The sequence below is a fragment of the Chiloscyllium plagiosum genome, chromosome 9 (genome assembly GCF_004010195.1).
Source record: "Chiloscyllium plagiosum isolate BGI_BamShark_2017 chromosome 9, ASM401019v2, whole genome shotgun sequence".
Classification (NCBI taxonomy): Eukaryota; Metazoa; Chordata; class Chondrichthyes; order Orectolobiformes; family Hemiscylliidae; genus Chiloscyllium; species Chiloscyllium plagiosum.
In genome coordinates this window covers 72,946,231-72,958,963 of record NC_057718.1, presented here as the reverse complement: position 1 = coordinate 72,958,963, position 12,733 = coordinate 72,946,231, and the positions used below count along the sequence as shown (strand labels likewise).

Here is a 12,733-nt window from a genome sequence, read left to right as displayed (position 1 = left end):
ACAGAGCCCTGTGGAACACCATGCACCACTGACTTCCAGGCAGAATACTTTCCGTCCACTACCACTCGCTGTCTTCTGTCACCCAGCCAATTCTGTATCCAGACAGCTAAATTTCCCTGTATCCCATTCCTCCTGACCTTCTGAATGAGCCTACCATGGGAACCTTATCAAATGCCTTGCTGAAGTCCATATACGCCACATCCACAGCTCGACCCTCACCAACTTGTCTAGTAACATCCTCAAAGAATTCAATAAGATTTGTGAGGCATGATCTGCCCTTCTCAAAGCCGTGCTGACTGCGTTTAATCAAGCCATGCTCTTCCAGATTGAAAGGATTCTGAGGGATAGGATTTATGACTAACACCTTGCAGACGACAGATGTGAGACTGACTGTAATTGCCGGAGATTTCCCTATTTCCTTTCTTGAAGAGAGCAATTACATTTGCCTCCCTCCAGTCCTCAGGTACGACTCCGGTGGTGAGCGAGGATGCAAAGATCTTCGCAAGCGGCGAAGCAGTCACATTTCTCGCTTCCCAAAGCAGCCGAGGACAAATCTGGTCTGGCCCTGGCGACTTGTCAATCTTAATGTTTGTCAAAACTTTCAGCACATCAGCCTCCTCAATCTCCATCCGTTCCAACATGCTTACCTGCTCCTCAATGGTTTCATTCACTACAAGGTCCTTTTCTTTGGTAAAGACAGAAGCAAAAAACTGATTTCGGGCTTCCCCTACCTCCTCAGACTCTATACACAAGTTCCCTATGCTATCCCTGATCGTCCCTACTCTTTCTTTGATCATTCTCTTATTCCTCACATACGTGTAAAATGCCTTTGGATTCTCCCTAATCCTTCCTGCCAAGTCTTTTTCGTGCCCCCTCCTGGCTCTCCTCAGACCATTTTTGAGCTCCTTCCTTGCCTGCCTGTAATCCTGTAGAGCTGAGCAAGACCCTTGCTTCCTCCACCTTACGTAAGCTGCCTTTTTTCTTTTGACAAGAAGCTCCTCCACTCGCGTCATCCAAGGTTCCTTTATCTTACCCCTTCTTGCCTGTCTCGGAACACATTTATGCATCACTCGCAACAACTGTTCAGGTCCTTCAGCCCCTATTACCTCTGGGAGATTGCTTGTGTCTTCCTCAGTGAACACAGATCTGAAGTACCATTCAACTCTTCTGCCATTTCTTTGTTCCCTGTAATATATTCACCTGTTTCTGCCTTCAAGGGGCCAATTTTAGTCTTAACCATTTTTCTTCCTTTCACATACCTAAAAAAGCTTTTACTAACCTCCTTTATATTTTTGGCCAGTTTACCTTCGTACCCCATTTTTTCTCTGCATAGTTCCTCCTTAGTTATCCTTTGTTCTTTAAAAGCTTCCCAGTCCTCAGTTTTCCCACTCCTCTTTGCTATGTTATCAAGCCAAAAGAGAAAAAGTATATGTTTCTAAACTTCTCTTGTCAGCCACGGCCACCCCTGCCTCCTCTGAGGATCTTTCTTTCTTTTTGGAATGAACTGATCCTGCACCTTCTGCATTACACCCAGAAATACCTGCCATTGTTGCTCCACTGCCATCCCTGCTAGGGTATTGCACCATTGAACTTTGGCCAGCTCCTCCCTCATAGCTCCATAGTTCCCTTTATTCAACTGTCCCTGGATGCTGCCTGACCTGCTGTGCTGTTCCAGCAATAAAGTTTCAACCAGAATTGCCTTCTCCCTGGTAGGCTCCAGCACCAGGTATTCATAGAATCCATCTCCTGAGGCAGTCCACAAACTCCCTTTCTTGGGGTCCAGTACCATCCTGATTCTCCCAGTTTACCTGCATTTTGAAATCCCCCATAACAACTGTAGTAATATCTTTGCGACAGGCCAATTTCAGCTCTTTATTCAACTTGCACCCTACATCCCGACTACTGTTTGGGGCCCTGTAGATAACTCCCAGGAAGGTCTTTTCTACCCTTAGAATTTCTCAGCTCTATCCATACTGATTCTACATCCCCTGATTCTAGGTCCTCCTGTACTATGGACTGAATATAATTCCTTATCAACAGGGCCGCCCCACCCCCTCTGTCTGTCGTTACGATAGCACGTATAGCCTTGAATATTCATTTCCCAGGCCCTGTCCACTTGAAGCCACGTCTCCGTTATCCCCACAACATCGTAACTGCCAATTTTCAAATGAGTCTCAAGCTCATCCATCTTATTTCTAATGCTTCGTGCATTCATATTTTTAATTTGTTACTGCCCTCACCCTTCCTATCAATCCCTATTTCACTCAACCTTACGGCATGATCCTTTTTGAGTTTTCTGCTCCATTGATGCCATTGTCTTTCTTGACTTGTTCTAACTTTCCCTTCAATTTCCTCCTTAAACTTCCAGTTTGTCCCCTCCCCACCCCCCACCCCGCTATTTAGTTTTAATGCAGCTGTGTTGCAGTGGCAAACCTGCCTGTCAGGAAGGGTTTAGAGGGATATGGGCCAAGTGCTAGCAACTTAGGTTAGAATGGTTGGCATGGACAAGTTTGACCGAAGGGTCTGTTTCCAGGCTATATATCTCTGACTCTGACATCAGCATAATTTCTTGACCCCCTCATCTGACAGTGCTGCAAACAACTCACCAACCCTGCCTAACAGCTTAGTCTGAATTAACATTACCCACAACTTCTTTGGCCAATCCATCTGCTGAGCCAATTCTTCAAATGAAATAAGGCTTCGACATCTTTTTCATCAAAATGTCATAGTGTTTTAACATATTTGTATATATCCCTATCTCTCCCTTCATCTCCAACCTTTTAAATTGACTTTCTTCCATACTGTAGGGAATCGAATCTAATCTAATCTATTTGCAACTTCTGAAGTTCAAACTCTCGCTCTTTTTGCGGAGCTAATAATTTTCTCTATCTTAATACTTTTATTTATCCTGTTCTTGTAAACATAATTCAAACAGTTTTGTTTGCTCTTCTTTTTTCTTTTGCCTCTAAGTCAAGCTGCTTCATTTTCAATTGAATTTTAGCCATTTCCAAAGATTCTGATTACTTTTCCAGTGCCTTTAAATGTCAAGCTATTTCTGTAATTGCTACTTCTTTCTTCATATTGGCAACTCCAATTCCAGCTTGCCTGCCAATTCCAGCAACTTCTTGCTCGCCTTTTGTAAAACCCCCAAAGTCACTTCTTTCACCACCAGAAAGCATTTAGTAACTGAGCGTGGCATTTCTCTCAATTTTAATCTAACCAACCACAAATAATAGGTGAGAAAATCTGTTTAAATTTCTAAGTTTTATTTAAAGAGCTAGGACACAAACCCCCAAATCTGTTTGAATCTGTCCAAATCTGTCATATCCAGTCAAGTGCTGTTCATGAACCAGTCGAGCCCCTACTTGTTTAAATCTGAGACCTGAACTCCCAATCTGTTCAAATGTGAGACGATGAGCCCCCGGTCTATTACAACATTGAGGTCAAACCTCTCTGCTAATTAAACTAAAAACCTCCAGAGAAGATAGCTTCGCCTCATAATCTGTTAAAAACGTATGATTGAAAGAAGATCCCTGATTTCCACTATATAAATAAAACATAAGTGAACACTAACAAAACTATCCCTTAGTTGACCACAATTTTATTAATATGTTCCAAAGAGACAATAATAGTAAATTAGCATTTAGTCTCTTAAAGTCCACACAGATGGTCTTCTTTCCTAGAACATAGAACAATACAGCACAGAACAGGCCCTTCGGCCCACAATGTTGTGCTGAACATTTGTCCTAGCTTAAGCACCCATCCATGTACCTATCCAATTGCCGCTTAAAGGTTGCCAATGATTCTGAGTCTGCCAGTCCCGCAGGCAGCGCATTCCATGCCCCCACCACTCTCTGGGTAAAGAACTTACCCCTGACATCCCCCCTATACCTTCCACCCTTCACCTTAAATTTATGTCCCCTTGTAACACTCTGTTGTACCCGGGGAAAAAGTTTCTGACTGTCTATCTATTCCTCTGATCATGTTATAAACCTCTATCAAGTCACCCCTCATCCTTCGCCGTTCCAATGAGAAAAGGCCTAGCACTCTCAACCTATCCTCGTACAACCTATTCTCCATTCCAGGCAACATCCTGGTAAATCTTCTCTGCACCCTCTCCAAAGCTTCCACATCTTTCCTAAAGTGAAGCGACCAGAACTGCACACAGTACTCCAAATGTGGACTAACCAAGGTCCTGTACAGCTGCAACATCACTTCACAACTCTTGAATTCAATCCCTCTGCTAATGAACGCTAATACACCATAGGCCTTCTTACAAGCTCTATCCACCTGAGTGGCAACTTTCAAAGATCTATGAACATAGACCCCAAGACCCCTCTGCTCCTCCACTTTACTAAGAACCCTACCGTTAACCCTGTATTCCGCATTCTTATTTGTCCTTCCAAAATGGACAACCTCACACTTGGCAGGGTTGAACTCCATCTGCCACTCCTCAGCCCAGCTCTGCATCATATCTAAGTCTCTTTGCAGCCAACAACAGGCTTCCTCACTATCCACAACTCCACCAATCTTCGTATCATCTGCAAACTTCCTGACCCACCCTTCGACTCCCTCTTCCAAGTCATTAATAAATTCTTCAGCCAGCCTTCCCCTTTGTTTTTTCCCTGAATCTGCTGTCTTCTCTTGGATGGTCTTCTTACTTTCTACTGAGTATTTTTAACTAACAAATGCCTTTGAAATAGATGGTGCATTCTGAGAGATTTCTTTTGAGGGTTATAACTCTCATTACTCCTACCATCTTATTGGTCCGATATGGTTAATGCAATCTAATTTAAATTCAATTGGTTTTTGGTTTACTGGGCATATTTTAAACAATTGCTTATATTCAAAAGCAGTTGCCTTAACGTTTTAAAAAGAACCCAACTTAAGCTAATGTTAATAACCTTATTGCCAGTTGTTACTTTCAATTCTCAGTACTCTCTGTGACTCTGTCAACTCTCAGAAGCACATGCTGTCAAAATTTCAACTCTGAAAAGCACCCTGTCTCCCTTCAAGGGAGCATACATGCTTTTGACTTCATAACACCTCCCCACCACTTCTTCAATGCATATACCAACTATTTCCTAGCTACAGTCAATTCTACAGAAGGCTCACTGGACTTGAATCATTGAATCACAGGAAAGGTGGATTTATTGGCAGATTCAAATCTACCTTCACCTTTTATATTTGTGTCTGCTCTTGACTGTCTTCACCCCCAGTCCACCAAAAGTGACATTGCCTTCAGCCATCATGGTCTAACAAATTTGGCACTTATTTCCTAAATTTATCCAACATTACTGTGTACCTTCTCAGATCACCTCTAAACCGACTTGTTTGATCTTCAGTTGCCATTTTTCCCAGCTTCTGGCTGGTAGTGTTCCAGAGATTTGAGTTATTGTTTAGTTGCGTTAAAAAGTGTTTTAACTGGAATCCACAAATACTCATTTGTGTTTCTATTTAAGATCTCAGCAGTTGACTGCAAGGATGCATTGGAGATGATATGTAACTTGGAGTCTGATGGAGAAGACAACCTGGCCCTCATCTTGTGCACAGCTTTCCTCACACGGCAGCTTCAGCAGGGCGATGTATACTGTGCATGGTGAGTCACTTGCCTTCTGTGGAGGTGAATTACATGATATTACAGGAACCTCTAGTTTATCTGATTGTGTGAAGACTCACCTTAATAGATGGTTCTCAAGTTTCACCAGCTCTATGAAAGCAGATTCATCATTTCCAGATGGCTGATCTTTTCAAAACTGTTTAACAATACAGAGATCCAGTCTCCTTTCAATTGGTGTTTTGGCCATGTCTGTATAGCCTGATTTAAGTGTGTTGTGTTGGCACTTTTTTCTCTGATGAACTTTAAGAGTGCTAAACAAAGGAATTTTTTTTTTTCATTTTAGGTGTTCAAAATCAGCATCAAGCACTTTCAAGCAAGAATTGCACACGCAGATATGAAGTCCTCTATAGTCAACCATATAAATGTGCTTTTAGATAACCTTATAAAAGTAATCCTAATCCATCATCACTGTAAATTCTTGCATTTGCTTTAATCTTATGACCTCAGTGATCTTGCAGTCTTTAGTGTATAGTTCCACATTGCAGATCAACGTTACCACCAAATGAGCTCCCACAAACCCACCCAGAACGAGTTGAGACTATATCCAAGCTCCACCGATTAGTGTTGAGCATACTAACCTACTGTATCCCCAAATTTCCATGTATGTTAGCTGATTAAATTGAGTAAAAGTATCTGTGCAATTGGCATTAGAACCATAGTTCTTCAGGAGTCAAACAACTTGAATAATGAGTACACTAACCTACAATGAGTTAAATTGAGACCTTATTTTGCTTTATATCAACTATATTGCTTTTTTTAAAAGAAATTATAATTGTTTTCTCTGCGAACACACAGAAATTTCCTTTAGTGCTAATTTTTTATAGAAATAATTTTGTTTGAGTTTACTTTGTTCCCAAACTTCATAAATATTAGAAAAGCAAATGTTATTGGTCTTTGTGTATCTGCATACAGTAAAGGGTTACTAGTTTCAAAGGACTAATGTTTGTAATAATGGAAGTGATGTGGTAATGTTTCACTGTGTTGTATTAACAGATAAAGTTATGGTGTTGTTTGACTTGCTCCCTGCTCTATGTTCCCGCATAGAGACCTGTGTTCCCAATGTCTGACACAAAATAGCACAAGTAGGAGAAAGTCACCCTCTACCACAGTGAATATATGATCCAGGTAGACCAGACAAGACTGGGAATTGAAGTAGCAGAGGAAGTATGCAAATAATTAAGAAGGCAAATTGACATACTTGCATTGGAAATTCAGAGAAGGTTCAGTGGGCTGATTCCTGGGCTGAATGTTTTTTCTCATGAGGACAGGTCAAGCAGGCTTGGCTTATATCCGTGGAATAATCAGATGATCTTAATGAATCAGAAGAATCTAAGGGGCCTTGACAAGGTAGATGCTGAGAGGATATATCCTCTCCTGGACAAATTGAGAGCTAGTTGACATAGTTTTAAAAATATGGGCGGCACAGTGGTTAGCACTGCTGCCTCACAGTGCCAAAGACCCGGGTTCAATTCCCCTCTCAGGCGACTGACTGTGTGGAGTTTGCACATTCTCCCCGTATTTGCGTGGGTTTCTTCCAGGTGCTCCAGTTCCTCCCACAGTCCAAAGATATGCAGGTCAGGTGAATTGGCCATGCTAAATTGTCCATAGTGTTAGGTAAAGGGGTAAATGTAGGAGTATGGGTGGGTTGCACTTCGGCGGGTCGGTGTGGACTTGTTGGGCCGAAGGGCCTGTTTCCACACTAAATAATCTAATCTAAAGTGTTTTTCCCATTTAAGACATTGTCAACTTGGACCTAAACCTGTTGGTAAAATAGAACTTTATCCACAAGGAAAAGGTATTGACAGTTTAGATGCTTTCTAATCAACCTGTCCAGACGTGTCTTGTGTATATGGGACTTGAACGTGGGCCGCCTCATCCAGAAGTAGGGCCATAATTACTGTATCATAAGAACCGTAGACAGAGTTACCGGTCAACCAAAATGCAAGCCCCCCACCCTGTCCAACTAACCCTGTTTATTTTTATTTTTATATAATTGATGAAATCTTTCCCTAGCTCTGCCAGACAATGTTGCCCACTAGTGGGCATCCATTCCTATCACCAAATCATCTGTGCATTTTTTCTATCTAGTAATCACCACCAATAAGTGACCCATGTTTCCAATTGTATAATTTATGTGCAAAGCCAATTAAGGGCAATGCACACCATCAAAGATGAGGGGGAGTGAGGAAGAGAGGAAGAGTGCTAAATCAAAATGGAGCTGGAAGGGGTGTCTTGAATTTATATATTTTTTAAATGTTTTAACCTATTTTTGTAAGCAACCTGTTCAGAGATGATGTTAGACACCACTGGAGCAGATGAGACTTGAACCTGGCTCTCCTGATCCAGGGATGGGTACACTACTAGTGCACCACAAGAGGGCCCTCTGTCTTGAGTTTGACTGTTCAGTCACCCAATACCACCTGTTTCCCTGTTTAATTAAAAACTGAATAAATATAATCAATTAACCCTAGACAGCAGCATTAACTCTTGCTATATTGATGTGGATAAGGAGGAATTTATTTTCTCAGATAGTAGTGTTTAGAATTATCTTTCCCAGTGAACTGGTTATTGATTACATTCAAGGCTGAAGTTGATGTTTGCTCAACAAGAATGTCAAGAGTTATGAGATCAGGTGGAAATGTGGAGTTAATATCACAATCAGATCAACTGTTACTATCAACTGTGGCTAAGGTTCAAAGGACTGTTTGATCTTCTGCTCTTCATTTCTTATGTTCTTTCTTACATCTGCACCCCAGACCTGACGCTTTAATCTTACATGTCCACGCCATTGTTTATGCTCCACACAAGCTTCCTTCCATTCCCCCTTCATCTAACCCTATCTACATGTACTTCTGTTCCTTTCCCCTTAATATCTAAATGAATCTTTAAATTATAGGTACAGTACAGAAATAGGTCATCTGACCTATTGTGCTTGTGCTGTTTGGAGCTGGATGATGAATTCCTTGCTCCTCTTCATTTCAGTAGTTTCTTTCCTTCTAATAATTTTCTTTTGAACAGTTCTATTGAATCCATTTCTGCCACTCTCTCTCACCACATCATTGATCACCAAATCATTGATCACCAAAACTCATTCTTAAAAAGACAAGTTCCTTATATTGCATGTAGTCTATCTATTTGACAGTCCACTTAAAAGTAGGGTCCCCTTCTATGATTAGAAAAAGTTTCTCTGTAATTACTCCATTATAAATATTTATGATCTTGACCACATTTTAATAAAGCTAATCTTGAGCTAATAAAACTATTCAGCTCAACTATACTTTGTCTCACCGTTCTCATGTCCACCCTTCTCAACTTGGTTTGTTCACGCAATACTTATTTCTACATCTTTACGTTAATTATAAATCTATTCGCTAATCTAAAATTTCAAATAGAAAGAAATGCTTCCTCATTGTATATTGTCTCCGCTTTGATTAACAAAACTTCTTTTGAAATACATACTAACAATTTTATTTATGATGACACCTAATGAGCATGCAATGGAAGCATTTTTCTAATTACGTCCTTCCATAATCTTAAAGATCTCTAGTAGATCAACCACAACTTGTTCTCCCTCTGGAAAAGAGTTCTAACTTGCAAGTCAAGGATATAGTTTTAGTGCTAGTAAAGAGTCATAGAGATATACAGCATGGAAACACACCCTTCGTTTCAACTTGTCCATGCTGGTCAGATATCCCAAACCAATCTAGTCCCACTTGCCGGCACCCAGTCCATATCCCTCCAAACCCTTCCTATTCATATACCCATCCAGATGCCTTTTAAATGTTGCAATTGTACCTCTTCGTCTGGCAGCTCATTCCATACACGTACCACCCTCAGAATGAAAAGTTGCCTTTTAGGTCTCTTTAATATCTTTCCCTTCTCATCCTAAATCTATGCCCTCTAGTTCTGGACTCCCCCACCCCAGGGAAAATACTTTGTCTGTTTATCCTATCCATGCCCCTCATAATTTTATAAACCTTTACCTCAGCCTCCAAAACTCCAGGGAGACAGACCTCTCACTATTCTCCAACCCTGGCAACCTCTCCCTATTCTCCAACCCTGGCAACATCCTTGTAAATCTTGTCTGAAGCCTTTTCGGTTTCACAACATCCTTCCGATAGGAAGGAGACCAGAATTGTTCACAGTATTCCAACAGTGGCCTCGCCATATCCTTGTGAATCTACTTTTGGGCTTTATTCAGAATTTATCTATGCCTTATATAGTATAATAGAAGAACAAAAGAGAAATGCAGCACAGGAGCGGCCCTTAGCCTTCCAAGCCTGTGCCAATCATCATGGTCTTACCTAAAAGCCAAACCTTTATTCTGTCCATATCCCTCCCTAGTCATGTAACCGTCCAGATGCCTCTTAAAGGTTGCCAATGTGCCTGTTTCCACCACCTCTTCCAGGCTCCTGCCATTCTGAAAAACCTCCCTCACCCTGAACCTGTGCCCCCTTGTAATTGAAACTTTAACCATAGGAAAAGCTTCTGACTATCCACCCTATCTATGCCTCTCATAATTTTGTAGACCTCAATCAGGTCTTCTTTCAGCTACTATCTTTCCAGTGAAAATATTCTCAGTCTTTTTAACCCCTCGATACCAGGCAACATCCTGGTGAATCTTCTCTGCATACTCTCCAAAGCTTTTATGTCCTTCTGTTAGTGTGGCAAGCAAAACTGCCCACAGTATTCCAAATGCGACCGAACAAAGGTTTTATATAGCTGGAACATGGTTTGCCAATTTTTGTACTCCATATACATGCCATATGCCTTCTCAATAATCTTACCCACCTGTGTTGCTATTTTTAGGGAACTGTGGACCTGCAAGCCCAGATCCATCTGTATTTTAATGTTCCTCAGGGTTCTGCTGTTTACAGTATAATTTGCACCTAAATTTGATCCTCCCAAATAACCTGAGCTATGCACAATACTTCCAATCATAGTCTAAAAGCAGCTTATAAATAAGTTTCCCTGGTAATGAATTCCAGTGCTTGGTCTGCTTTGTCCTTGCTGTTGCTACTTGTCGTGATTCATATATCTGTTCCTCTACCCCATTTAGACTCTCATCCAAGAAGTGTGTGACTTCTTTATTCTTCAAATGTGCCATCTCTCATTTCCCCCTTTTAAAATGTATTCACCAAATGCTTACCTATTTAGTGTTTTTGTTAGTAATAATTCTTTATTTTATCATATTTTCTTCAGTGTTAAGGTTCACCCTTCAGTTTAGAATCATTCACAGATTTTGAAACTGTTCTTCTGATTCTCAGTTCCAAATTGTTTATAGATTGTGAACAGCTGTGATTCCAGTGTCAGTGCACGTGGAGCATTGTTATCCATCAACTGCTATGCAGAGTAGCTACTCTTGTTTTTTTTCTGTTTTGTAGCCAGCTAGCAATCCATGCTCCTCATTATCCCTTGACACCATATGCTCTGGTATTTTGAAATCAGTAACAACTAAATACTTTTGATTTCAGGGAACTGACACTCTTCTGGAGCAAACTGCAGCAACGGGTGGAGTCTTCCACACAGACCTTTCTGGAATGCTGTCAGCAATTCTCTATGTTGTCCAAAACAGTTTATCATATATTCTTTCTTATTAAGGTCATACAATCAGAGGTATGAATAATCTATTGTGCAAAGTTCCATTGCATGCTATGTTTGAGAACTATTTGTCAGTCATTTTTGCTTTGAACATATATTAGGGAAAACGTTTGGTTATGAGGGCAAAGAGCAAACTGTTGTAAACTGGCCCATGTTTTCAGCAGTTAAACACCTAGAGAACCTAACTTCTGCATATTGTACAAAGATAATTACAGTAAGAGTAAAGAAATTGCACTCAGGACATCTTTCACATTCTCAGGATTTCTAAGAACATTCCAAACCGTTTCTTTTGAAATATAATCATAATTGTTTTGTAAGTAAGTATATGTGCAGAACAAGATCCCACTACAGCATATTAAATAACTGCCAGCTTGGCTTTTAGGTAATTTAATCAATAAGGTTATAGGTCTAGAAAATTTAACTGCCCCCTCTTCAAAAGGCCCAAATGAATCTTTCATAAACAGTTGGAGGGTAAATAGACTGACATTTTTGGTATTTTTCCAAAATTTGGCAGTTTGCCATTGTAGATCTGAGTACTACATTGAAGTATTAGCTTAGGTTGTACGGAAAAGTCCTGATTATGTTGGTTTGAATCCACAGTCTTTGACTCAGGCAGAGTACTACCAAGGCTAATATTAAAAGATGGATAACGAAATTGATTTTGTCCCCAAGACAGTCATCAAATAGATGTAACATTAAGTAGGTACAGTTTTGTAACATTCTACTTAACTTTATTGAAGTCAATAACCCTCCTCAAATCAGTTTCTGTTCATTTTTGTATCCTTGGCAATGGTTAGCTAATAATATCATGTAACAGCCATTGCCACACATGCTGTGATTTGAATGTTCAAATTATAAATTTACCAGTTTGGTTTAGAAAATGATAACCTATTGTATGGATACTTTGACCAAGGAAGTACCTTGGAATTAAACAAAAAGAAGGAAACTGCATTATTGGAAATCTGAAGTGAAAATAGTGTGTGTTACAAGTAGACTATTTGAGAGAGATTATTTATTAGAAAGGGTCACCGGACCAGAAATGTTAACTTTAATTTCTCTTCCCAGATGCTGCCAGACCTGCTGAGCTTTTCCAGCAATTTGTGTGTTTCGGATTTACAGCATATGCAGTTCTTTTGGTTTTTCGGATTATTTGAAGAGCCATTTATTATTCAGAACCATTTGAAGAGTGCACGTGCATACACACACAATCTTTTTTTTTCTCAAGATGTTTTTGGATCTGCTATGTATTTTTAGAATTTCCTGTTTTCGTTATACTGCTTTAAAATTGACTGCTTTGTCAACTACATTTCCTATTGCTGAAAATGTGTTGCTGGAAAAGCGCAGCAGGTCAGGCAGCATCCAGGGAACAGGAGAATCGACGTTTCGGGCATAAGCCCTTCTGGAATGAGGAAAGTTTGTCCAGCAGGCTAAGATAAAAGGTAGGGAGGAGGGACTTGGGGGGAGGGGCGTCGGAAATGTGATAGGTGGAAAGAGGTCAAGGTGAGGGTGATA

At 40.4% G+C, this 12,733-nt stretch overlaps 1 protein-coding gene across 2 annotated transcripts in view; it reads left to right on the top strand.

The window, feature by feature from the left end:
• The window catches only part of LOC122552938 (zinc finger protein 292-like), a 193,982-nt gene that overhangs the window by 163,772 nt on the left and 17,477 nt on the right, over positions 1–12,733 (top strand). For both annotated transcript variants that reach the window (XM_043696213.1, XM_043696214.1), the window contains 2 exons: positions 5,463–5,599; positions 11,095–11,236. In XM_043696213.1, coding sequence (XP_043552148.1) covers positions 5,463–5,599; positions 11,095–11,236 — 279 coding nt within the window. The remainder of the gene's footprint in view (positions 1–5,462; positions 5,600–11,094; positions 11,237–12,733) is intronic.